Source organism: Pteropus medius, unplaced genomic scaffold (assembly GCF_902729225.1).
Source record: "Pteropus medius unplaced genomic scaffold, Ma_sr-lr_union100, whole genome shotgun sequence".
NCBI lineage: Eukaryota > Metazoa > Chordata > Mammalia > Chiroptera > Pteropodidae > Pteropus > Pteropus medius.
The window spans coordinates 11,736,848-11,762,540 of NW_024349804.1; the positions used below are offsets into that span (position 1 = coordinate 11,736,848).

Below are 25,693 nucleotides of genomic sequence, written 5' to 3' on the forward strand. Positions count from 1 at the left end.
CTAACGGCAGCCTCCCTAATCAGTGAGCCAGCAGGATGCCCTGGTGGTGAAACGCTGGGGGCTGGGGCTGGGGACTGGGGACTGGGGCAGGGGACTGGGGCTGGGGCCAGCCCTGTCCACCCCACTTCATAAGCGGCCCACGTTCATTGCATTCTCTGTGTCCTCTCCCTCCGGGTCCCTCCCCCTGCGTGTCCTGACTCCCGGCCTAAGCAGATAGGAACTTGTAGGGCGCCACAGAGCTGGTCTTCACCTCTCTGCAAGACACACATCCTCACCCCTGTTTGCTACCCAAACTTCAAGGCTGGAGAGACAGCTGTCAGGTCACAGCGTGAAGTCAGAACACATGGACCGAGAGAGACCCAGCAATGGTTTTACAACACGGGCATGCTTATACAATACTGTAAGGAGCTGAGATGAACGTTCTAGGCTTTTCTCGCTCGACCTCCTTCTTCTAGGTCCTGTCCACGGACCTCTGTATGAATCTGGGATGCACAAGCGTGTGCACGCGTGTTAGCGAAAGCAGTTTGCAGACCAAAGCATGGCGCATTTCTGACTGACAAGCAGTTGCAGACGAGTCTCACTCGGGCTTTGGGTCAGATCCTCTTCAGCCCCCAATGCACTTGACCTTCTTTACATCATTTGTGCCAACCAAAGGGCTATGAAATCCTGCCGGGGGGAACAATTTGAAAACTGGGCACAGAAGCCTCTCGTCCGCTTCCAGCGCTCCGTCACTGGACAGATGCCGGCCTTCCACGCGCCATTTCTGCGGTGGCCGAGGAAGGGGCGACGCTGGCAATCTAAGAGGAGGCGGGCAGGAGCCTCGCACGAGTCCCGAAGGAACCCAGATGCTGGGCTCCCAGGGGGACAGGTGGGCAGCGGGGCCCCCCACTCTCTGTCCCCAGAATGGCCCAGTGAGCCCTGCACGGCCTGGAAGGGGGAGGGAGGTGCAGGCCATCTGCACAGAAGCAGCATCTCATTTATCCCCACAAAATCCGGGCGACACTGGCAGAACAATCTCCTCCTGGTAGATGAGGAAACTGAGGCCCAGAGAAGTCAAAAAAGAAAAAAAAACAAACGCTCGCCCGCCTTCGCTAGTTCGTTGGTTCGTTCATTCATTTATTCTACAGCGACTGAGTGCCTACTACGTGCAGGCCTCTGTTTGTGTCGCTGGGAAGACAGCTGGGAATTGGACCGATGGGGTCCCTGGTCTCATGGAGCTGACATTCTCGGGGGGATGGTGGGGGTTGCTGGGGCGGGGGAAGGGGCGGTGTCGATATGACAGACAGGCGAGGCGCCGAACGAAGGTAACACGTAAGACCCCCCCACCGCCACCCCCGCAGTAACAAGACAGAAATCGAGGTCGTCCGTACCGGTGACGAGCTCTCGAAAGAGAGCAGGGCAGGCAGCAGCAGGCGCGCTCCACTCCCAACGCCTCCGGCCTCCAGCGCCGCTGTGTAGCTGACCAAGAAGGCGTCTCCGACTGCTCGGAGAGAAGGCACAGGCCAGTCACGAGAGGGACCTCGGCCACGCAGCTGCCCGCCGCCTCCCGCCAGACACGCCATGGAACGGAGGCCGACGTCACGGCCCACGCCGGCAGCTGGGGAGCCTTCTGGACTCGGTTAGCGGTTAGTGAGGACGGTAGCTGGGATGCCTCTGCTCTTGGGCCCTGGGTTTTCCCCTGGAGGGGCTGTCAGCAGGTGGGAGGAGCCAGGAGCCCCTTTCTGCTCCGCCCCTGTCATACCTGGCGCCCCACCCCCATCCGGCACTGCCTGGGACTAGGCGGTCAAGCTCCCAGTGAGGGATGTGTTCAGCTCACACTCTTAGGAAACCCAGAACCTTTTTGTTTTGTTCAGAATCTGGTTGGGACCTGTTTATTCCCAGCAATCTCATCCATATGGCTAAGGAAGCGAGTCTTTGGAGGACTTTTGAGCCTTGGTGACAGACGGTACTAACTGCCGCTTTGACAGCTCCGGGTAGCTGGTTCTGTGTGCACAGGAAGCGGCATCAGACCAGGGCAGGGAGAGGGCAGCGAAGGTCACCTGGGACTCACATGGAGTCCCCACCTTCATGGCTTCTACTTGAACCTCAATTGCTGAATTACAAAAATTAATTGTTTGCATTTAAGGGAGAAGCTCAGAGCCTCCTTGATAAGATGTGAGGACCGAAAACACCTGCTCTCCAGTGAAGGGACACACCCAGTCAAACCCTGAGACCTCGTGCCCAATGACAAGTCACTCGCATTGCTATTCCAGCCCCAACTGTTCATCTGTTTGGGGGATAAATCTGTCTTTTGTAAACACAGAAACGAGATTGCACAATATGTATTCTTTGTGTCTGGGTCTTTCATTGAGCAGGTGTCCTTGGGGCACACCTATGTGGGGGCATGGACCACCACGCCCATCCTTTTCATTGCCAAGTAATATTCCACTGTGTGGCTACACCACATTTCCTTTACATGACACTCTGTTGCGTCCATGAACTTGGTAGACTTTTTAAAAACTGAGGCGTGTGAGAAACTTGACATTCAGCTAATCTGGCTTCTGAGACAAAGGAGCCCCACCCTCCTGGCAGCTGGAAGAACCCCCCGTCTTCCAGACACCAACAGCTGTCTGGGAAGATGATTTAGGGAATTTTAAACGAAGCGAGAAATGTTGGACTTTGGACTCCAAACTTACGAGGGCAACAATCTTGGTCTCCTATTTTAATTTCTTTTGGGCTTGAATATATTTGAATTTCAATTTGCAGAGGAATCCCTGAGATTTCTCATTTCCCCCTAAGAATGTGTGAAAGGGAGGTGTTGGCAGGTCCTTGTTGGAGCATTTTATGCAGCTAAATTCTGGGTTGTCCTTTCATCGTAGAGCAAAATCTCCGATGTGCCTTGTGGGATAGTTCGGCTGGAAGTGATCCGAATGGGTACCAGAATTCCCATCCTTGGGCGTAGAGGAAACTTTGGGTTCATTTCAATAATGGAAGACTCGGAATCATTTCCAAAGCCTTCACGAGGCAGGACAAACATCTCTTCTACTGCCCAGCAGTCCCGGAAGGACACACGTGGGGGGCAGTCAATGAGTGGTTTGGGGGAGCAGGGCTGTCATGAGTCCTAACCAACGGCTGCCCTCCTCCCCCAGGGGACCAGCAAGCTTCAGGTTAATGCGAAGCCCAGTGGGTTCGGAGGACGAACGGACAGAGACCATCAAGGGACGATCGCGCCCACTGCCCCAGACGTTTCCGTCCGCGAGTGTGGGCGCCCACCCCGCCCGCACCAGAGCCGGCCTCTCCCTGCCCCTATCTCACTCGGCAACACCCCTTGTCTGACCGGCAGACTCGGGGGTGCATCGCCAGTCGGCCCCACTTCCTCAGAGAGCGGGCTGCCAGCAGAGAGCACAGCGGCACCACTCCTGAGGGGCTGGGGACATCGGCTCGACATGCGAGTAGGTGACAAAGCCCATCCGACTCTGCCTGCCGGGCGTCAGCGGGCCATCTGATGTCACCTCAGCTGGTCCTCCAACTCCTTCTTCACGTGTGACAGGGGTTCTATTTCAGCCCCGACGCGCTCTCGTGTGCTCCATTTCTCAATGTACCAAGACCCCCCCAAAATGTAAATGAGCACTGCGCCCATGGGGTCACTAGAATTCCTATTTTAAAAACCCTCAACGTTTTCATTTGATTTGTACATAATGACAAATCTGAGAGAATAAAGGTAAGGACATAATGATCACAATAATTAAGATAACCCTGGAGGGGTCATTCTCACCGGGACTACTCTGGCGCCGTGATCTGACATCCTCACGGTGTCTGCACGCACGCGCACCCAGCTGCCCCCCGGATGGTGCCTGGAGCTGCACACGCCGCTCTTGACGACGTGCGGGAGAGGGAACGAGACCACGAGGGGTGGCCGACTCACACCGGCCCGCCCAGCGAACCCGCTGGAGGCCACCTAACCTCGCGGGCCCGTCATCTCTTCCCTAGACCACAGTGCCTGTGATACGATGGGTCATTTGATTTTCTAGTTACATACTCACTCTTTGGGGAACTTTCTTGCCCACTAAGTTGAAAATCAATGTCACATCCCTTGGCATATGGTGAGTTCACGACTAAACACAATGCGTGCAGACGCTGCCCACGTGGCACGCAGCCACGGAGGCAGAGCTAAGGCCCGGACAAAAACAACAACGGTATAGCAACAAGAATAGAGAGAGTTGCCAGGGACTGGAGGGGTGGGGACTGAAGACTTGCCGTCCCCTGGGCAGGCCGAGTACCAGGTCACATACCTCATTCGACCTCTACAACGACTGTAGGGGCCACCGTTATACACGCGTGGCATCTGAAGCTCAGAGCACTTCAGTGACCTGGAGGCCACACAGCTCCCAACGGGCCAGGCTAGGAGTCAGGGCCAGGTCCACGTCGGACCCGTCCGCGCTCTGCTCCTGGCCGCATGCTCTGTCCTCTGAACGCTAACCCAGGAATCGGGGGTTTATGCTCACATCACGGAGGGAAGGGACTGAAGATCACTCGGCTGGGACCGACCGTCACGGCTTTTATGGCATCGCTTATACCAGCGCCAGCAAAGAGGTCACTATGTGGGGGCCAGGTCTGCTGGCAGCTTCTGTCAACATCATGGCGTTGGGGAGGATTCAGAGGCCTCTTTGGGGAAAGGGGGCATGATTGATGAGCATTGTGGGCCAGGCGCATGGACGTGGACAGGTCAGTACAGGTCACGGGTCATAAGAGGCGCTGGGGCACAGTGGTTTGGAGGTGCATGAGGGGGCCAGACTGCCTGAGGTTGAACCACAGCCTTGACCGCCAGCCCTACAGCCTCGGGCGAGTTCCCCAGCACCCTAGCCTTGTCATCTGCGGGGGAGACAGCAACTCTGAATGAAAGAGATCTCACCCTCCCAGGCAAACTGACAATTCTGAAGTCAGAATAACAACTGCACCCGAAATTAGTTTAAATCTGCTTAGTTAACCAATAGCAACGCACCTCAGGAAGCATGCCTCTGAAAGCCAACCGGCCAGGGAGGACACTGGGGAAAGCCAGCCAATCAGCAGGGCAGGCACTGGAGTGACCACACCCGCATGTGTCATGCACAGGCTCCTAGGCCCGCAGTCACAGCACCCCCGCTTCTGTCCAGCACACCCCAGAATGAGCTCTGCATTCTACCGAGTGACGGCAGTTCCAGTCGTCTGGGCGATGGACACACTGGCGTTCCCCACAAACTGTATCTTTGTGCATGTTTGAAATATTTCGTAACAAAAATGAAATCTTATCTAATTAAAAAAAAAAAAAAACCTCCCCAAATCCTGCTTCTCTCTAACTTAAGCAGCAAATCCAGCTTTTCGGTCACCGGCATCGATCAGTTCCCTTCCCCGACGCCCTGATTCTGCTGTGAGGGTTAAGCGAGCGAACACGCGACTCGTGTTAAAGAACATGCCCGCTGCACGTCACACGCTCTGGGCACGTGCCCATCACTTCCGCTCCCCCAACACGGGATGTTCCGCTCTCACCTGGCAGGAACTGCTTCCTGAAAGCCTGGAACCCTGCTGAGGTCTTGTTTCCAGGCGACGCCCAGATGGTGAGGCCGGTGACATTGTCCAGCAAGACCAGATCCGAGAGGTTGGCCGCGTCCGGCGTCTGGCTGTTGTTCACCAGCAGACGCACCTGGGCCGTCTGCGCTGTGCTCTGCCCGGACACCTGGGACAGGACGTGACATGAGGGCACACGCTCGCTGACATGACTGACCCCCTAAAATGATGCGCCCGCTCGACTCGCACACGTTAGGTCTTCAGGCGGAGGAGGTACACGTATGCATGCGTGTAGGTACGTGTGCGTGTGCACTCACACTCGTAATTGCACGTCCATGGCAGAAAATGTCTCCCGGAGGCCGTAGGAGGCCATATGGTCTCACGACGGTTCTGAGACTTTATCAGGTCTGGTTTCAAAGGCCCCAGGAGAGTTTTGACTCACACTTGCCAAGCTGTTGCTTGGTGACAGTTTCAAAGTAACTGGGACCCTGAAACGCAGTGAAATCTTTCCTACAAAGCGACTTAGGAGAAAAAATGTCCAAGTACAGAACACGGTCGGGTTGAGGAGATCATAACAATTGGGGTCACCAAGAAATGGCTCTTTCTTACCCTGTTATTTTACTAATTTGGCCCCAGAGCCCCACCCAGGACCTCTGATGGCCATCTGGACTCCAGGATCACCCCGAGCTGGTCTCCTGACCCCTGGCCAGTCTCCCCGTCCAGGTTCTGCTGGCCACGTGTCTGACTGGCTTGGCTGTTGGAAGCCATCCAGTGGCCCAACACCTTGGCTCCCCGCCCGGCCTCAGCAACCTCACCTTGCTCCCCTCTCTAATGTACCTCCCAGCACACCTGTCTCCCCACCACCCCAGCCCTGCCGAAAGAGACGCAGGAGGAGCTGGAGGACAGGGAAGGAAGCCATGCCCGTCCTGAGGGGAATGTACCCAGCGGGAAAGCACTGAACTTTGCAGAACTCTGTGCGTAGTGCACGGCCACCTCCGTGAGCAGGGGAAGAGGGAGGTGCGTGTATGTATACGTGCAGCTACACACACGTACACACTCATAACTGCATGCACAGGGTAGAAAACGTCTCTGGAAGGACACGGGAGAAACTGGCAGCACTGACTGTATCTGTGGAACAGATTATAAGGGGAACAAGACAGCTAGGGGCCTGGGAGAAAATGACGACTGTGCAGTAAAGGGTTAACTCGGCAGGCGCGGGCTGCCCAAACCCTGCACGTTGCAAAGAAAGGACACTCCCGGGCCAGGTCCTCTGAAGACTTGGAATGCTAGGCCTGATAAGAGTGTCTTTATATACTCTTGACCTTGGGCCACACCCAGGACTTCATACTGACACTGTGATTCATGGTGGGGCCTTGGGCCAGGTATGGCCGGGTGACCTCAGGAGGGGCTAGAGATAAAGTAACTGAGGGCAGCTGCGTGGGTCCAGGCCGACACGGCTGACCCACAATAAAAACCCTGGACACCGAGGCTCGAGTGACATCACACATGGCTGCTGGGAAAATTAAACGCCATCCACACAATTCCACCGGGAAGGGACAGCGGGAGGCTGCCATCCACATCTCTGCCCGTGAGCTTCCCTCCGCTGACTGTGATTGGTCCCCTTCCGCTGCAATAAACTGGAAGTATGACAGTTCCGCCGTGTGGTTAGCCCTTCCCGTGAATCACAGAACCTGAGGGGGGTCTGGGGACCCGCTCCACAAGGATAATGTGGGAAGCCATCTCATGGGATTAGTAAAGATTAAAGACCTAAAAGACGTTAAATACTTTTTTAAAACTGTCAAGCACCATATCGATGTTAAAATCTAAAACAAAATGGATCCTATTTTCTTCACCATTCTAAATAATCACACTGGATTTTCACTAACGGCAATTTAATTGTTACCCAAAAATCTTAGTCCTGGTGTTGTGACATCATATATAAATCCCTATAGATCACCTCATCACTCAGGTCTCCAGATACATATAGATAACCCCGATATTTGTCAGATCTTTAATATATAACCTCAGTAATATGTGATTTGGGCAAAACCCAAGTACTTTCCCTTCAAGCATAAGCCACCTTTGAACACTTACCACTGCACATTTCTGAAAAATTACTCCACTCCCAGAAGTTCCTTGAGCATCTTCATACTGCAGTAAAACATAGAAATTATTAGGAAACAAAAAAAATATATTGCGTGCTACACATAATTAATAAACGTACAAGATGAACTTTTAAAAGGGGGCAGAGATTACTTCTGCTCGTCTAGTAATTGCCTTAGTAATCGTGAAGATTTTTTTAAAGAGTATGAAACAGATCGAAACTTAAAACCTAAGAGGAGAGAAGAACGTGGACGTGTGGAGCTTCTTCCTGGTCTGGGGGTGCACGTAAAGACACCCACTGTCACAGGGACACAGCAAACCAGGGCTGACACCTCAGCAAGAGGCACACGAGCAGAACCGCGGAGAAATCCTTTACTGACTGTTCACACCCGTCCTGTGTCCCCTCCGTGTGTCGGCCGATGGGGTCCACCAGGCACACGGCAGTGACGAGTGAACGTGGCTCGCACGCAGTGCGTGGGGCGGCCTCCCATGAGCCCCATCATCAAAGCGGGGGATCCACCCAGGTTTGGCCCCCCCGGCCCTGCAGTGGCTCCAGATGCTGGCCCCATTGCCCCTCGGTCATAATGAGTTCATCCCCCCCTTGCCACATGCCCCCTGAGCCCAGGATGCAGCCCACACGGTATGGATACTGACTATCATGCTCTGAGTCACAGACTAGGCAGCACTCGGTGACACCAGTAATCATGAGAATGGCTATCCTTTCCCAAGTGCCAGGCACGTGCCTATCACCTTACACACAGGAATTCTACTGCTCCCATTGGATGGACGAGGGGACCAAGGTTCGTGAAGGTTAGCTCACCTGCCCAAGGTCGCACAGGCAGGAAGCCTGGGTTCCAGCCCAGCCTGAGTGACTTCACACCCTACGGTTCTTCCACAAAGCATGTCCTTCCCCCACAGCGTGTCCCTCCCACTGCACAGAGGAACCACGGCACAGAGGGGACACTACAAATGTGCTGACACATGCCGCAGCGTGAGCAGCCCAGGCCTCCGCCTGCCACCCTCCCCGAGCAGCTCTTTGACGTGCCAGGACCCCACGGAGTCCTGGGGAGCCCTTGAGCCTGGGCTACGATTCGAATCCTCATACAGCAGCCTGCAAAAACCATCTAAGAAATACAGTTTTAGAGCAAATGCATGCAGGAGGGGCGACTGACGAGGAGGTGCAGCCCGTGAGCCGAGGGCATCTCTATTCTCCCATCTGCTCAGGCCCAAGCCTTTGGTTTCGTCCTTGGCTGCTCTGTCTCACTCAGCCCCAAACCACTCCCAGCAAATCCCGCTGGCCCTGCCTTCAAAATACATCTGCCAACCCACGACCTCTCAGTAGCCACTAAGCACCACGCCCCAATCCACCTGGTCTGCCACCTGGTCTCCCACCTGCCTCCTCTCTCGGTCTTCCGGTTTCCACCTGTGCCCTCTGCCCTCTGCCCTCACACCGGCTGCAGGGGCGCTTTACTTAACAAGATGGGTCAGGGTGTGCCACGCCCCTGCTCCCATGGCATCCGGCTTACTAACAGCCAGAGTCCTGCCTGGTCACCGGGCCTCTCCTGATCTGGCCCCTCCGGCTCCCCCGCTGCCCTCTGCTCCGGCCACACTGGCCTCCTTGCTGGTCCTGGACCACTCCAAGCACACACACCCCCACCCCACCAGCCTCTGTGCTCACTATGATCTCAGTCTGGAAAGTTCTCTCGACCTGCCCTTGCCCGCACTCCTTCCATACAGGGCTCTGCTCAACGGTCTTCTCTTCAAAGCGCCACCCCTGACCACACTGTCTAGAGGGCACTGACCGTCTCTCAGTCCCCTCTGCTGCTGTCTCTCTCTCTATACCCGATCACCCACGGTCACGCTGTTACTCAGTGTCCTTCTCAGCCCCCAGAACGAGGTTTCCTAAGGAGCAGAGGCTGTCCTGTTCCACTGTACCCCAAGCACCCAGGTCACAGGCTGACTCCGGGGGACCCGCCGTAAATGCCAGTAATGAGTGACGACCCAAGCCTCTGCCCACACCACACGTCACTGCTTCCCTCCTTCCAGTGAGCTTCCAACAGAACTTTCTGCAATGATGGGATTGTTCTAGAGTCCGGCCTGACCAGTGCAGCAGCCACCAGCCAAGCCCCTACTATGACGGTCCGTCTGCCTGGGAGGCCCCGTCCCCCACCCCTCCTGGCTCACCCTACGCATTCCCTGAAGCCTCAACTAAAATATCTTCCACTGAACGACCCTCCTCCCTCAGCCACGCTCACGGCTCCCACCTCGGCCCCCACCTCGGCCCCGCTGCAGTCCTGCATTTGCCTCCAGGCCCCTGGTGCTCCAGCCGGCCAGGCACTTAGCAAAGGTGCAGGGAATACACACTGTGGGGAGGGAGGAGGGAGACACCAGGGAAGGCTTCAGACAATCACGACACACGATACACGCAGCTAAGACTAACGCCCCAGGGGCTGTGCTCTGAGAAGACGTGTGACCCAGCTGTTCAAAGGAGCAGGCTGAGGGGCCATGGCTGTGGGGAGAGGCCAGACCCGACCCCAAGGCCCCGTGTCTTCCCTGTGCAGCGGCTGGAAGGGTCGCCTGAGGCCAGAATGCTGAAGAGAGGGGGCCGTGGACAGCCATGGGCAAGGCGGGCAGCCGGGAGAGGCGCTCAGCACGCACAGCCCCTCGGCAGGCGCTCAGCCTCAGCATCATGCAGCCGCACAGCGGCCTGCAGAGTAGGCTGCCCGGGGCTTGTCCCAGGAACGGGAAGGGGGGGCCCGATGGCTGCAGGGGGGCCCAGAGAATACCGCCTCTTCGTCTTTGCAGGGACACGATGTCATTGTCTTCCAGGGAGGCAAAAGTCCACCAGAATGTCCTGGCCTTGGCTTCCCAGAAGGAAGAGCGTGAGCGAAGCAGGCGAGGCCGGGCGGGCGGTGGGCTCTGAACCCCGGGGCCAGAGCAGAGGGAGGCCTGGGGAGCAGGGCTCCACGGCCTCGGTGTTCTCATCTGCAAAACGGCCAGAACCAGCCTGCCACAGGTGGCAAGCGCACGTGACAGGACCTTCAGAAACGTTGTCACAGTACATTTTAAAAGCTCAGTAAACCGACAGTATTCTTCTGTCTTCTCTAGGGAAAACCTAAGAATTCATCATGGCGAGTGAGCAGAATCTCTTTGACTAGACCTAAAAATCTGTAGCAAGAGTTAGCAGGCGCTCTGGGACCTAACTGACCAGGAGGAAGAGGCAGGAGGACTGGTGACCAGTTTGGGTGGCTGGGGAGGTGAAATCTTGGGTGACAGCCAGAGTTCTGTGCCGCCGTCCCCCCACCCCCCACCTAGTTTGGGACCCTGGGGAGGGGCAAGGTGAGTGGGAAGTGGCTGAATTCATCAGCCTGGTGAGCGCACTCACCCGCATCTCCCGCGGACGACCCCAAGCGGCCTTTCCACAACCGCCTGGGGAGGTGGCCCCCGTGAGTCGCTCTGCGTGCACGACCCCATCTCACTGTCACCCCACCCTCGGGGGTAGACGCCAAAGCGGCTACGGACCAGGAAACCGAGGCCCAAGAGGTGGAGCGACTCTGCCTCGGGCACAGAGCGGTCGCCGCAGAGCGAGCCCGCGGCCACCTCCCGCCGACCCCCCCTTCCGCGGGAGTCTTCTGCCACAAGCGGGATCCCCCAAGGAGCGCCGCGCGGCGAACTCCTCGGATCCTGCCCCCCTCCTTTCTGAAAATTTCCCCAACTCCAAGGGGCCTCCCGCCGCGGGCTGAGCCAGACGCGGGGCCGGGGGCGAGTCCTCACCTGCGAGGTCCGCTCGGGCGCCGCCACCGGGGCCGCGGGAGGGTCCAGCGGATCCTGCGCGCCGCGGGGACGCCGGATGGGACCCGGGCCCGAGGGGGGCCAGCGTCGGCCCCCGGGCCCAGCGGGCAGCGCCAGGGCGGTGGCCAGGACGCCCCCGGCCAGCACCCACGTGGCGCGCCCGGGGACGCCCGCCCAGCCCATCGCCCGCCCGGGATGGGCGACCCCAAAGTGGCTGGCGCTGTGGACTTGCGGCGGCTTCCGGACCCCAGGCCCGCCCCGCCGCCGAGCATGCTCAGTGCGAGCCGCCGCGGAAAGTTTTTCTGGAACAAACACCGAGAGCTGGGACTTGGCGGGCCAGGAGGCCGCAGAGGACGCGCGTGGGAGGGAGCGGGAGAGGCTGGCGCCGCCACACCTGGGGTAGCTCGCGCCCCTCCCGGGGACTCGGCACTTACCTGAACCCGATCGGGTGACTCCCCTACTCCCAAGGATTTTAGGGGCTCCAGTAATGCCTGATCTGTTCTCTAGTAAGTCGCGGTCCAGACGCCCCTTCTCCAGTAAGCGGCTGGAACCGGGAATCTGCCCCAGGCCCCCTTTAAAAGAACTGAGAAGCGTTTGGAGAGGCAGGATCACGTGTCCTGGAGAGCCCAAAGGGGACCGGACAGCAAGAGAGGGATGGAAGGGACACCTGCAGTTCAGGGACAGAGGGAAGGTGATTCTCATTACCCATTGGGCTCGGTTCAGCCGGGTGGGGTACCGGCTGCCTGAGACCTTGCTTACTGCTGCACATTAGCCCCTGGACCTGCCCAGGCACCTCTGATACTTCCAAGGGCCCAGGTAGTCAGGCCAGCCATTTTAGGATGCCTCTGGGGAACCAGAGAGGGGGAGGTAGTGTCTGGACCCAGGAGGCTGTGGCTGAGCAAACCCTGAGCTCTCCGTGGGGCCGGGGCTGTGCCTTGCCACAGAGAGAAGAGGAGGGGGAGGTAGAGATGGCAAGAAGGCCTGGTAGGGCACTTTCTCTGCTTCCGCCAGCTTCTGTGGGCCCTCAGTGAGCAACCCCACCCGTTCTGTGGGGAGAGGGCCCCTGCCCTGCAGCCCTCCTGCAGGGCTCTGCTGTCATGCTGTCTGCAGCCTCTGGCCAGGAAGCCTCACACCTGTCAACCCTGTCCTCCCCCACCCCTCCAAGGACGGGCCTTGCCTGACTTGACATGGACAAGCAATGAGGTTTGGGAATCTGAGAATTTATTAGCTAAGCTTCTTATACAGGGTGTGCTGCTCTTGGGGGTACTTGGCAGCAGGCCAAAGGCTAAATGCTAGCATAATACCGGAGCATACATTCTGTGTGACGGTGAGCAATTTAAAGGATGATTTTAATATTCAAACAGTTTTATAATAAAATACAAAGAATGCTAGTTTTAAAACAAAAGCTTGAGTAACCAAATAGCCAGCATAAAGCATGAACTTCAGGTTGCTGCCCCTGTAGACACAGGAGCCTTAAAGATGCTTCTAAGGGAACAGTAGGAAGCGCAGCACGGCAGAGCGCGGGCGCCCTGAAGCCGGACACAGGCCTTAACATATCTGTCCCATGTCCTCGTGGCAACACCTCGATGGATCCGCCTCTCCTCTCTGGCTGTCAGATTCTTCATCTATGAAAACTGAACCAGGATAATAGTTCCCATCTTGCCCTCCCAGAGGGTTGATGAGGAAGAGATGGAAACACTAGAAACTTGAGCCCTGTCTCCGTGAAGGACACAGAGCCCTTCTCTGTCTAAGCAGATCCCATGTACCCCTGCCCCAGCCCTCCAGGGGATTAAGCTCCAAAGTGGGGTAAGGGTGTGTGTGTGTGTGTGTGTGTGTGTGTGTGTGTGTGTGCGATGCATGTTCACTGCTGTACCCCCAGCATCCAGAACAAGAGTTAGCATCTAGTAGTTGCTCAATAAGTGTTCGTTTGCAGAAAGGACAGGTGCCGGTCTCATCTGGTCGTTTATCTCCCTGCCCACAGCCCTGAGATCCTGGATGCCTGGGCCTTGTCTGCTCCCCTGCTGGCTTGGTGCTGGTTGATCAGCAGGTTCTCTGCAAATGCTGAGTGAACGGACCACCCACTGTCTCGTTTCTCATGGCCGCCGGCTGTAATGATTTCCCTACACGCTGGCTTAGAGGAAAGCATTGACGGACCAGCCGTGGAAGGAAACAGCATTAAGACGAGAGTCCTAAGGAGGGTTCAGAGGCAGCGGTGGACTGTGCTGCCCAACGATGGCCATGGGTAGAGCCTAGGAGCGAGGCTGGAGCCGGACCTGCGTTGGGTCCCCTAGCTCGGCCCGCGAGCTTCCTCGCCGGAAGGGAAGCGTGGGTGGTTAATAGTACGCATCTCGGAGGGCGGCTGAGGACGGTGACTGAGAGCATCAGGCGTAAACGTTAAGGGCGCACACTCTCCCGTGCGGCCCGGGCGCCCCTTCCCCGCTGCGAGTGTAAAGCGGACGCCTCGGAAAGCCCACCTCCCCGAGACTCGCGCCGCTCGCGGGGCATGCTCAGTGCAGGGGCAGGGCAGGGCGGCGGTGGCTCCAAGTTTGGGGCGGACGATCCAGGCTCCTCCCTCCGGCCCGCGCAGCGCAGGGGCCTGGAGCGAAGCCGCAGTTGGGAGACTGCGCAGGCCGCCGAGTCCGCGGTGCGCGCCGCGCCCCGGGCGCGTGGGCGCCCCGAGCCCCGCGTCGCCAGCCTGGCGGGGACGGCGCAGCCGGCGGCGGGATGCGGCCGGGCCGCGGCCTGAGCGCCCCCGATGGCCCGCGGCGGGGCGGCCTGCGGGAGCGACGCGCGCCTGCTGCTGGGCCGGGACGCGCTGCTGCCCGCGCCCGCGCTGCTGGCGCCCGCCGTGCTGCTGGGCGCCGCGCTCGGCCTGGGCCTCGGCCTCTGGCTCGGCTGCCGCGCCGCCCGCGCGAGGCTGCGACACCAGGTGGGTCGCCCGAGCGGGCAGTCGGGGTGTGGGGCGCACAGGGCGCGGTCCTCCTTGGCCCCCGAGGTCGGGCTGCGAGCCCGGCCCTGTGTCCACTGGAGCGTGATTGCGGGCTTCGCGCGCGGCGGGTCCTGCCCCGGGCCCCCCTCCTGCTCCAGGAGGGGTTGGAGACAGCGATTTCAGAGGGAGGCGGCCGAGTGACAAAAGGCCACCGTCCTGGGTTCTCCTAGAAGTTCCCGCTCCATCGACTCCGCCGTGCGATGCAGACAGCGCTAAAGCCCTCCGGGCCTCACTTTTTCTAACTGTAGCACCCGGGGTTTGGACTGGAAGCTGGCAGAGGCCCAGCTCAGCCCGGTGGACAGAGCGCTGGGGATCCCCAGCCGGGTGTCCACTCTGCTTCCTGGCTGCGTGGGCCACCTAGCGAGCCTCTCCTGAGTCCCAGCGGCTGCACTAGGATGCATTCGTGCCTTCATTCATTCGTCCCTACAGTAAATGCTGACTGGGCACTTTCTATGCCAGCCCCTGGCCTAGGGGCTTAGAAGCCACATCTAGGGGCAGGGTAGACCCGGTCTTTGTCACTGGGTGGAGGGGGAGAGGTATGCACAGCCTCCAGAAGGAGAGCGACAGGTCACAAGTAAACCCTTGATGGTAGCACAGCCTCAGGAGTTCTGTGATGGGAAATGATCATGTCAGCGCTTACTGAGTGCTCACTGAGTTCTTCCTTGTTCTCGGAATGTTTTGTTGATACTATCCTGTCCTTGTTTTGTGAATGTAACATTTTCTCTTATCTCTCTGAGGGTTTTATAATTGTTTTAAGCTTTCTTTGCTCCCATGCAGTGTCCATTTCCTGCTTGCTTTTCCCCTTTGTTTTGGGGTTTATTTTTCATATTCAAGTCTGATGTCAAGTGGCTAATGACGCTTGGCTTCCATTTTTAACTGGGGAGCAGAAAAATGGATGATCCCCCTTGGGGTGGATGAGGTTTTTCTCTTGGAGTCTTTACTGTAGGGTGTCCTCCCCCGCGGAACCCTTGTACCGGGCAGCCATGACTGCTGAACAAATAACCCCCAGACCTCTGGCTTCATCGTCTACCCCTCTCGACCCCACCCAGGCTGCTCCAGCCACACAGACTTCCCCGGACGCGCGGGGCTCGCTCCTGTCCCAGCCCTGGCCGTGCCCCTTCCGTGGAAGGCTCGTCCCTGGGATATCCGAATGGCTCACTGCTCAAATGCCATCTTGCCCGAGAGGACGTCCCCTCCCATCGTCTTCCGTTATTTTTTGCCGTAGTACTTGTCACCTCTGACATACTGTGTATCGATTTCATTGTTTACATCTCTCATTGTTTACATCCTGTCACTAGAATGTAAGGGCCATGAAGGCAGGGGCCTTGGTCATCTTGTCCATTACTCTTTGCAGTGACACTTGACACTTAATAAATGTCCCGCAGTCGTTGCTGACCAACTCAGTGACAACGGGGTGGTATTTCTTCAGTTCAAAAATTATATATATACCAAAAAAAAAAAAGAAGATTATCTATATGCATGAGCAGCCAGTGGTCAGAGAGGGGCTTGCTAAGTGACTCTGGCATAATAGGATTTCAGATACAGTTGATAATTATGTTCACTGCAAACAAAGACCGCCCCTGGGAGGGGAAGAGGTTTCTGCAAGACTCTAGTTAATAACATGTTTATTAACCCGTCAATACAGAGCCTTGCTTTATGTGTGTTTCTGTTTAAAGACACCTCATTTAATATGTATCGGTGATTCATTAGCGTTGAACCCACAGCCAACAACACGGTAACTCAGGCCTCAAGGAAGCTTCTCGCACGCATGCGTTTTCTCCATGAGGCACAGCACAGCCTTCCTGCACTTAGAAGCTCTAGACCGAGCACCGCAGCACCGCATTTTAAACAACCGAGGCACCTACGAAAAGTGCAAAAATGCAAAGAATGGCACACAGTAGGACAGGAAAAGTACAGTCGTTCGCAGTATGAGAGCTGGAACAGGAAGGCGGGGCGTCCCCTGCTCCATCTCAGTCGGAAATTGCACGTTGGGCGACTCGAATTTTTAGCCGTTCTGCGTAAGTCCAGGAATGAACAGCAGAGCAACCCGGGTGTTGATTTGGGAGGTCACAAATAAATTTTAGCAAGTCGGCGAATTTGCAGAATCTACACGTCGTGAGGACCCACTGCCGTTCACGGTAGATCCATTCTGTAATTTAAGGTAACCCGAAATATTTTCATCCGATGATGTTGTCGGAAATAACAGGAAAATCAATATTGATGTGTCGTTTCCCGAGTTAAACTCTTACCCCCAGGGAGCTCACAGAGTCCCGGGGGCCACTGACCCGGAAGCACAAGGGACTGGGCTTGGACCCAAGTGTGGCCGCCAGGTCCTGAGGACACCCTGAAAAGGGGCATGGGGGCTCCTCGGGGGGGGCGGCACCTGGACAGGCTCTCCGATGTGTAGCCCCCCCCAGGTGGGAGGCACACAGAGGCCCCGCGGAAGCACAGACATGAGCCCACGTGACCGCTGGGGCTGGGGAGCAGATGGCTACAGTCCCGGGGCACTAGGCATCAATGCGTCACCTCCCCCCCACACACACACCACCACCTTTTTATTTCAGAAAGACGACGCTCAGCGTCTGGTCAAGAATTTAGAGTCTAACGTACAGACCCCCTCGGAGACCGGCTCCCCACCCAGGCGGAGGAAGAGAGAAGCACGGACTTCACAGGACGAGGAGGCGCTGGACGTAAGCTGGGCGTTGGGCTGTGCTTGCCAGGGTGCGTGTTGGGTGTCCTGTGTCCCACGTGGGACATCTGCCATCCAGATGAGCCTCCGACAGATCTTATGCCCCAACAGGCTTTCGTTTTGAAGTATCATTTATATACAGTAAAAGGCACCGATTTTAAGTTTCCAGTTTGATGAGTGACAGGCGTATGTACCCCTGTGACCGGTACCCCAGCCAGGAACGGTCCCTCACCCTGGGAAGCTCTCCAGCACCCGTTTCTGGTTCACACCTCCCCGCACCCCCGGCCCCGTGCCCTTCCAGAAGCAGCTGCTGCTGTGACTTCCGGCACCGTGATTGGTTTCACTGCTGTAGAATTTTGTGTAAGTGGAATCACGTGCTTTGTTTCGCCGTATTCCCTCAACGCCGTGCTTCTGAGATCTAGCCATGTGGTTGCACCTGTCAGTTATTCATTCCTTTAATCGCTCGGTCATCGTGGGGATGTGCCACGGCTCGGGTAGTGTCCAGGAATGAGGCTGCTGTGAATGTCTGTGTGTAAGTTTGTTTGTTTGTTTTCATTTTGTTTTATTTCTTTTAAGTAAATACGAAGTAAATATCTAAGAATGGGACTCCCGAGCCTCTGATGGAGGCGGTTAAAGACGAATTCTCCCGGTACCTTCCTTCCTGGCCCCCTACTCTGCCCAGCTCCAGCCTACCTGGGGCATCACTTCTCAGGGGTGCTCCATGGATGGAGAAAGCGTGCCCTCCAAAGGTGTGATATTTATAGTCACTTCTCGGTCCCCAGAAAGTACTGCAGACTCCAGTCATTCAGCCTCGATTGCCCAGAGGTAAATGTAGATATTTAGGCAGGCAGGTAGGCAGGTAGGCAGGCGGAGTGGGCAGTGGTGAGCGGAGGCAGGTGGGCGAGGCAGGTGGGCGAAAGGGAGTAGGTAGGCAGGCAGGTAGGCAGGTAGGTAGAGAGAAAGAGAGCGATTGTGGGGAAAGGGAAAGATTGAACTAAGTTTTTTCCAGCACCTACTGCGTGCCAGTCATTCTCGCGTCTCTCCTTTTGCGTGATGTGGAGACTCACACGAGTCTCGCATGTTCTCTCAGCAGCCGCAGGAGGCAGATCTCATTTCTATCTCCATTTTCCAAGTGAGGAGACCGAGCCTGAAGGAGACAGCTCGCTGACCCGAGCGAGTCACATAGCTGAGACTTGGGCCTGGGGAAGGCTGCCTCCCCCACCTCACAGCCTCTGACACTCAGGTCAAGTTCGGTAGCCTCCGCTTACCGAGGAAAGAAAGTAGGCTGCATGTCATAAAACGACTTTCGCCAAAAAAGTTTTAAATCAAGAGGGGAAGCTTCTAGTTCAGCTAAAAAAGCAGTATTCCAGCATCACCCCTGTGACTTCCCAAGGATTCTGGAGACAGAGCTCCCTCCCCCCCACCCACACCCCCGCCCGGTGCTGGCCGGGCCCCCGTGGGAGGATTAGGGCGACACAGAGCTGGATGGAGGGCAGAGCTCCAGTAGCGGTGGCTTGGAGGTGAGCCGGCGCTGTCTCGGATGCGCTCCGTGTCTGGGGCACGTGCTCCCTGCCTCTCTGCTTACAGGGTCTTGTCTCTCCATGCGTGTCTGTGTCTGCGTGCGTGTCCGTGTGTCTCTCTCCATGTGTCTCTGGGCACGTGTGTCCCTGTGACGGTGCGGGTGCGCGATGCCTGTCTCACTTCCTCTCTCTTCCCCTCATCCATCTTTCTCTACCCTTCTGACGCCTCGCTCCATATTAGTAAAATTCTGCTCACGGAAATGAAAACATGTCCACGCAAAAACGTGTGCACAAATGTTCACGACAACCCTATTCGTGGTAGCCAAAATGTGGAAACCACACGTCCATCAGCTGGTGGTCCATCCGTACGGTGGAATACCGTCCGGCCCTGCTACGACACAAATGACCCTCGAAAATAGTGGGCTGACCGAACGAGGCCAGTCACAAAAGACCGCATATTGCAGGGCTCCGGTCACAGGAAATGTCTGGAAGAGGTAAATTTACAGAGACAGAAAGTGGGTTGGTGATTGTGTAGGGTAGGGACGGAGTAGGAGAGATTGAGCTGACAGCTACGGAATTTATTTTTGAGGTGATGGAAAAGTTCTAAAATTGACTGTGGTCATGGTTGCACATATCTGTGACTGTAGTAAAAATTATTAAGTTGTACACTTTACATCAGGGGTCCCCGACCCCCAGCCATGGACTGGTGCTGGTCCATGGCCTGTGCAGAACCGGGCCGCACAGCAGGAGGCGAGTGGCGGGCGAGCAGCAAAGCTTCATCTGTATCTGTGGCCGCTCCCCAGCCCCAGCGTCACCGCCTCGGCTCCGCCTCAGATCCTCAGACATTGGATTCTCATGGGAGCACCGGCCCCTGGTGCCACAAAGGTTGGGGACCACTGCTTTACATGGTCGAATTGCATGGCACATGAATTATATTCAACAAAGCCATTAAAAACCAACCCTGCTCACACAAAGGGTGGCCTCGGATGTGACAACGACCTTACAACACTGGCTTTGGGATCCAGGATCCTGGAACCCAGTCCCGGCTCTGCCACCGTTTGCTGTGTGATGTTGGGTGAGAAACATAACCCCTCTGAGCCTCAGGTTTCCCAGCTTTACTAGGACAGGAATGAGGCCAGCTCCCCGGGCTTCCCTGTGAGTGAACTATGGACATTCCTGCCACAGAGTAAGTGCTCAGTTGACGTTTGCAGGGGGCTCAGTCTTTCCACCTCCCCACCGGGCTAACTCATTTTTTCTACCTAGTAATGTTTTCCCTTCTAACTGTTTAGCTATGCCTAGCCAACGCCCATTATCAAGCTAATAATTTCCAAGAGTTCAGTTAAAGATCTGCCCGTTCCAGTGACTGGCTTACCCCAACGCTCTGCCTCCTGCAGACTGAGCTAGTCAAAGAATGTGGACTGGACTGATTTTGACGGGGTGAGTTGAGCTGCAATGCCCATCTCTGCTGCACAGCGAACCAAGATATTTTCGATGCGTGCCAATTTTTGCATGAACTCTGTTTTGATAAGTAGCTCGCATCGGCCAAAAGCAGACAGAAAATTCCAGAAGGCTCTGGGGCGTGCTGCTGCCCAGCCCGGGTTCTCTGCCTCCTGGCCCTGTGCACTGCAGTGGGGGAGGCGGGGCTCCCCAACTTGTGCGTTTGCCAAGAACACCGAGAACACCGCTACGTCGATGCGTGAAGAAGCTTCTCCTCTCCTACAGTGGTGCTTTAACTCATTTTCTGAATAAGCGCGTTGCTTCAGCTCAAGAAGTTTTACGCTGAGATGTGCGCTGCGGCCCGCTTTCTCAATGATTGCGTTGCTGCCAGAACTGGGGGGCCCTCTGAACTTAGGAGCCGTAAAGAACTACGCCCAGCGGCTCCTGTTCGCATCGCAGAAGCCCGTTCGCTGCCCGGCTCCCTGTGCCGAGTGCTTCTGGTCCTTCGCCCCCCGCCCCCCGACAAAGGCCACGACTGTCATCCGGGCCCGTCCTGGGGGGCATTGCAGTCTGTGGGTGGACGCCCCGACTGGAGGCTGGCGGCGTGGCTGGCGACGTGCCGGCCGCAGGACGGGCTTTCGCCCAGGGCCGCGGGCTCGCGGTCCCCAGGTCCCGTTCTGCACCTCTCAGGGGCCCCGGCGTCTCCATCCTTTACTTCTCGGAATCGCGCGTTGCGCATGAAGTGCCGGTTTTGATCGGCGTCTCCCCTGTTGAAGACGAACCCCTGGAAGGCGGGGGCCATGCCTTCCTCTCGTTTTCCATCCCTCTCGTTCTGTCTTCTCTTTCCACCTGTTTGTAAGGAGTTTAAAGATGTGCGGTGCCCTCGGCTTGGACGTGCAGGCTGGGCGGTCACACAGGCCCGGGTGCAGCGGCCCCTCCTCCCCGTTCCTGGGCTCTGCCGTCTCGAAACTCGTCAATCGTGTGGGAATGGGACCCCCCATATTCATTTCGTACTGGGCCCCGCTAGTCCTGAAGTCAGACTTCTAATCTACTGCTGTTCTTCGCTTTCGTACCCATTTTCCAAAAACACTTCCAGCAGAAAGTGGGGCTGGGGGCTGGGGGCTGAGGCTGGGGGGCAGGCTCTGCCCCCTCAGGTAAGAGGGGAGCCCAGGGGAGTTTTAAGGTGGGCACTGATAGGAATCTCATGTTTAAAAATTCATTTGATCGCCACGTGGAGGATGAATTGGAAGGTGTCAGCCTCTGAGCCTCAGTTTGCCACCCTACAAAATGGGGATGATCCTAACAGCACTGACCTCCCCAAGGTGACTGCTGTGTGATGACTAAATGGCCAATGTGCACGAAGTGCCAGCACACAGTAGGCCTTCAGTGCGTGGATGGGAGCCGACTGGGAGGCTACTGCTGTCCTCAAAGACGACAGTGGCGTAGGCCAGGGCTGTGGATTTGACAGTTGGGAGGTTTAGTTGGGGTTTGTGGCTGATTGGATGTGGTGGGTTGGGGTGTGGGAGTGACAAAGTCGCTCCGGATCGGACTTGTGTCCCTGGGCATGGAGGAGCCAAGTCCAGGGCCTTGGCTCCCCCTCCCCTTTTAATGTGCAGCTCTTACTCTTGTCCCGATCTGTGTCACGTTGAAGGAACCGTAATGGTGTCCACTAAAGGGAAGGTACCCTGGAGCCAGGGAATCTGCGTGGAAACCCCGGTTCCGGCACTTACTAGCTGCGTGACCTTGGGTACGTGGCTTAACCTCTCTGTGTCCTATATGCCCCATGTGACACGTGGAGACACCAACCTCTGTGACGGGGCCCTGGGAAGCTCAGGAAGGTGGCACGTGTGGGTGCTCTTCCCCGATCTTGGCACTGAGGTCTATTTCTGCGAGTCCTAAGGGTTGGGGAGAAAGGGCAAGGAGCGAGGCACTCGCCCTGCTCGGGGGCGTCACGGGGTCCCCTCTCTGGGGGCAGACGGGGGCCAGGTGCCCCACTCCCCAGGCGCTGTTTCAACACCACTCGTTATGAGGAAGCGGACAGTCTGTGTCCCCCGGGGTGGGGCCCCTGCTCCAAGGTGACCTCGGTCATGGCCGTGGGTTCCTCCGCACGGAGCCCCGCCTTCGAGATTGGGCTGAAACGCATTGAAGCAGAAGCGGAGGCAGGTTTCACCCGGCTGGAACTGTCGAGCAGAGCTCGCCCGAGGTCTGGGTGCCGGGCTCCCGGCTCACCCCCTGCTCACCTTCGTCCCCTTGCTGGTCATTTCCAAAGCATTCGTTCGGCACTGACTTTGCCCAGTGCCGGGGGCATCTGTGACCGGAGGGAGACACTGAGGGATGTGAGGATGGGCAGCAGGTGAGAACACATGTCCAGCTTCAGCCAGGGAGGCTCTTCCGGGAGGCGGCTCCCGAGTGGGCTTGATGGGGCTCTTTGCCAACACCTGACAGCTGCCGCGCCTTCGCCGCTGTCCTGTTCCAGCCACCCTGCCGGGCACTTGATCTACACGGTCCTCGGGAAGATTCGCAACCTGCTTACTGTCTGGGAAGACCGCAGCTCAGAGACTTCTCTGAGGCCCAAACACCTCTTTTTGTTTGAGGGTCCGGTCCAGAGTCTTGCGTGAAGATTGCCACACATAGTGTTCATACCCCCGGCAGTGCTAAAATCATTCTGCGTTTGCCTTTTCCACTAAAATGTGGTTCGCAGTTTTTAGGAACCCTTTGGTTAATTAGTCATGTTATTTAAATTCTTGTTTCTTCCAAAGGTGAAGCCTTGGAATTAAATGCCATCTAATTCGTTTATTTTACCATTTATTTGCTACATTTGTTCGTTCATTCATTCATTCATCATCGATGAGCCTTTCTTCATCTATCTATTCATTCATTCATTCATTCACGACAACCTATCAACTCTATCTATCATTTGTGCTTATTTCATTCAGCCTATTTACTTCATTCATCTATTCATTCACTATTTACCATTTCATTCATTCATTTCATTTATGTATCAACCCATTCATCTATCGTATCATTCATTCATTCATTCATCTACCTACCATTCACCATCTACTCCATTCATATCACTTCCATCTATTTCCATTCATTACTCCATCTACCATCTACTCCATTCATTTCATTCCATTATCCACCATCCATCCACCATTTATCCGTCATCCATCCATCATCCATCCACCATCCACCCATCCATCATCCATCCATGTATCCACCTATCTGTCCACCCACCCGCTCACCCATTCACCCATCTTACTTGGATTTATATGTGCCTATTTGGTCCTGCCTGTGGCCACGGTACAATGGGACGTGGCATTTTGGAAACCCTTGGTTTCTCCTTCATTCGACGGAAAGCCCTCATGCCGCCTGTCCTCTCTCCTCCCCAGGAACGTGAGCCGTCTTTGAACAGCAATATCACAGCATTCGCGCTGAAGGCGAGAGTCGTCTACCCCATCAACCAGAAGTTCCGGGTGAGAGTCCTGGGCGCCATCTCAGAAACGCAGTTATTCAGTAACGTACGAGAGGTTGGGGTCGGAGTAGGGGGATTAAATGAACAATTCTGGGTCCAAAACCTCAGGGTTAATCCATTCGATGGCAGCGTTATCAGGATCAAGGTATGCCCATTGTATATCAAGTTGACACACAGTAGGACAGCATCCATCCTGCGCTTTTAACACTAGTGCAGATGCTGATAATGACAGTTACCAGCGTTAATCCTCGTTCACAGACCCCATGCCACTTACTAAACACACACTGTGAGGCTGGCCTCGCGCTAAGCATTTGTCACGCAGTCGGCATTTCAACCTCGGAATAGTCCCCTAAGTTAAAGTACATTGTTATCTCCCGTCTACACATGAGGAAAGGAGGCCCAGGGAGGCTAATGACCTGCCCGAGGCCACACTGCAGGAAGGGGCGGGGCCAGAGTCAACCCCGCCCCCACCTGGCTCGAGGTCTTACACCTGGAGCCAGGAAGGAGGTCACACCTGTGGCCCAGAGGTTTGCTGAGAGCTGCGTGTTTCGTGGCGCCTCCAGGAGCCCTCGGCCCGTGAGATGCTCCGTGAAAAATAAGAGTTTCCTGGTCAAGTAGGTTGAGGACGATGCTGCCTCCCTCTCCTGGCGGAAAAGGTCAGGCTCTGTGGTCACGCCAACCGGTCCTCTTTCTTGACTTCTCGGGGCCTCCGTTCCTTCATGTCCGAAATGAGGGTGATGGCCCCTCTGCCTCACCCAGTTGTTTTGAGGGTCACACGGGGCGGTAGACATCAGGGCTTAGAACAGCGTGTGACGGGTAAGCATTCAGTACACGTTCGGTGTTTTAAATTCTTCCTTGCTCTTGAAGGCAGCCAGAGCACATCGAAGGCCCTGAGATTTCCTGCCCCGAAGAAATGATCCCCCTTGTTTAACACAGACTTTCCCAAATTAGGTTTTCTGCGGAATCCTTGTGGTGAGCACAGCGGTGGTCGTTCCTGGACCTCCTTCTTGGAACTCGCGCCAGGAACCGCTCACTTCCTCTCCTTAGATGCCCGGTGGTGGGCGAGGGCCGAACTCCCAGACCTGGGGCGTTGACTCACCGTCGGCACCCACTCCCGGGTGGGCGCTGGGGAGTACGGCGGTCAGGACCCTCCCCCGCCCCCGCCCCCCGCAGTCTGCGTGGAGATCGCAGTGCAGCGTGTGGTGACAGGCAAGACAGATGTGACCAGGAGCCCATGGAAGCTGGTGCGGGCCGGGCCTGGGCGTCTGTCTGTCTGTCTGCAGGAGTGAAGCCCAGCAGAGCAGTGGGGTGTCTCAGGAAGCGGGGCGGAGTCCGCTGCTCTGGCCGTGCTGGGTGACCTCCTGTAGTCATGGCGGGGACTTTGTTTCCTTGATGAGAAACTTTGAGCTGATCCGAGGCAGCGAGCCACCTGGAAGGCCTGGGGGGGGCGGCAGTAGGTGACACCCACATCGGCGTGGGTGGGGAACAGCGAGGTGGCCAGCAGGTTAGTGCGCAGAGCAGGCCCGAGAGTCTGAGGCGGCCGCAGCGGGTTCGGGGCGCAGCCGTGTGCCGGGGGCCATCGGGGGACAGAGGGTACTGGAACGGACTCGCGGGGGGTCACGTGGACTAAGAGTCTGCTTTCTCTCCCTCTGCCCAGCCCCTGGCCGACGGCTCCTCCAACCCATCCCTGCACGAGAATTTAAAGCAGGCTGTCCTGCCCAACCAGCCGGTGGAGGCCTCCCCTTCCAGCAGCCTGGGGAGTCTGAGCCAGGCCGAGAAGGACGACCGCAGCTCCTCGTCCAGCATCCACTCGGCCACCAGCGCCGATAGGTTCCTCAGCCGCACCTTCCGCCGGCTGAACAGCTTCCCCGAGACACTGACTTGTGAGAGGTGAGGAGGGGGCAGGGTGGTGGGTGCAGCCCAGGGAGCCGTGTCGCTGTCGGAGGGGGAAACCGAGGCCCGACAGCGACACATGGCCACCCAGGGTCAGAGCTGGACCCCGTACCCTCTGTCACTTGCCACGTGGTATTGGCCGGCACAGAGGTTATGGAGTCGGGGACCTCCTTTAATTGCCAGTGTGTCCTGTGCATTGCGTAGCAGCAGCCAGCACTGATTAAGTGCCTTACGTGTGCTGGGCAGAGTGCCAAGCCCTCCGCAGGGGTTGC

The 25,693-nt window shown here is 56.8% G+C and overlaps 2 protein-coding genes across 12 annotated transcripts in view; one reads left to right on the plus strand and one right to left on the minus strand.

The window, feature by feature from the left end:
• Nucleotides 1-11,665, minus strand: part of EVC2 (EvC ciliary complex subunit 2) — a 74,526-nt gene extending 62,861 nt beyond the window's left edge. The window contains 4 exon segments of the mRNA XM_039838206.1: nucleotides 1,371-1,480; nucleotides 5,506-5,692; nucleotides 7,618-7,674; nucleotides 11,401-11,665. Of these exon segments, the coding sequence (XP_039694140.1) occupies nucleotides 1,371-1,480; nucleotides 5,506-5,692; nucleotides 7,618-7,674; nucleotides 11,401-11,601 (555 nt within the window). The 5' untranslated portion in view covers nucleotides 11,602-11,665.
• A 2,493-nt stretch (nucleotides 11,666-14,158) lies between these two features.
• Nucleotides 14,159-25,693, plus strand: part of EVC (EvC ciliary complex subunit 1) — a 52,301-nt gene continuing 40,766 nt past the window's right edge. For all 11 annotated transcript variants that reach the window (XR_005647670.1, XR_005647671.1, XR_005647672.1 and 8 more), the window contains exons 1-4: nucleotides 14,159-14,347; nucleotides 16,972-17,097; nucleotides 23,446-23,529; nucleotides 25,186-25,418. Coding sequence is in view for 8 of the 11 variants with exons in the window: in XM_039838207.1 (XP_039694141.1) it covers nucleotides 14,174-14,347; nucleotides 16,972-17,097; nucleotides 23,446-23,529; nucleotides 25,186-25,418 (617 nt within the window). In the remaining 3 variants the exon portion in view is untranslated. The remainder of the gene's footprint in view (nucleotides 14,348-16,971; nucleotides 17,098-23,445; nucleotides 23,530-25,185; nucleotides 25,419-25,693) is intronic.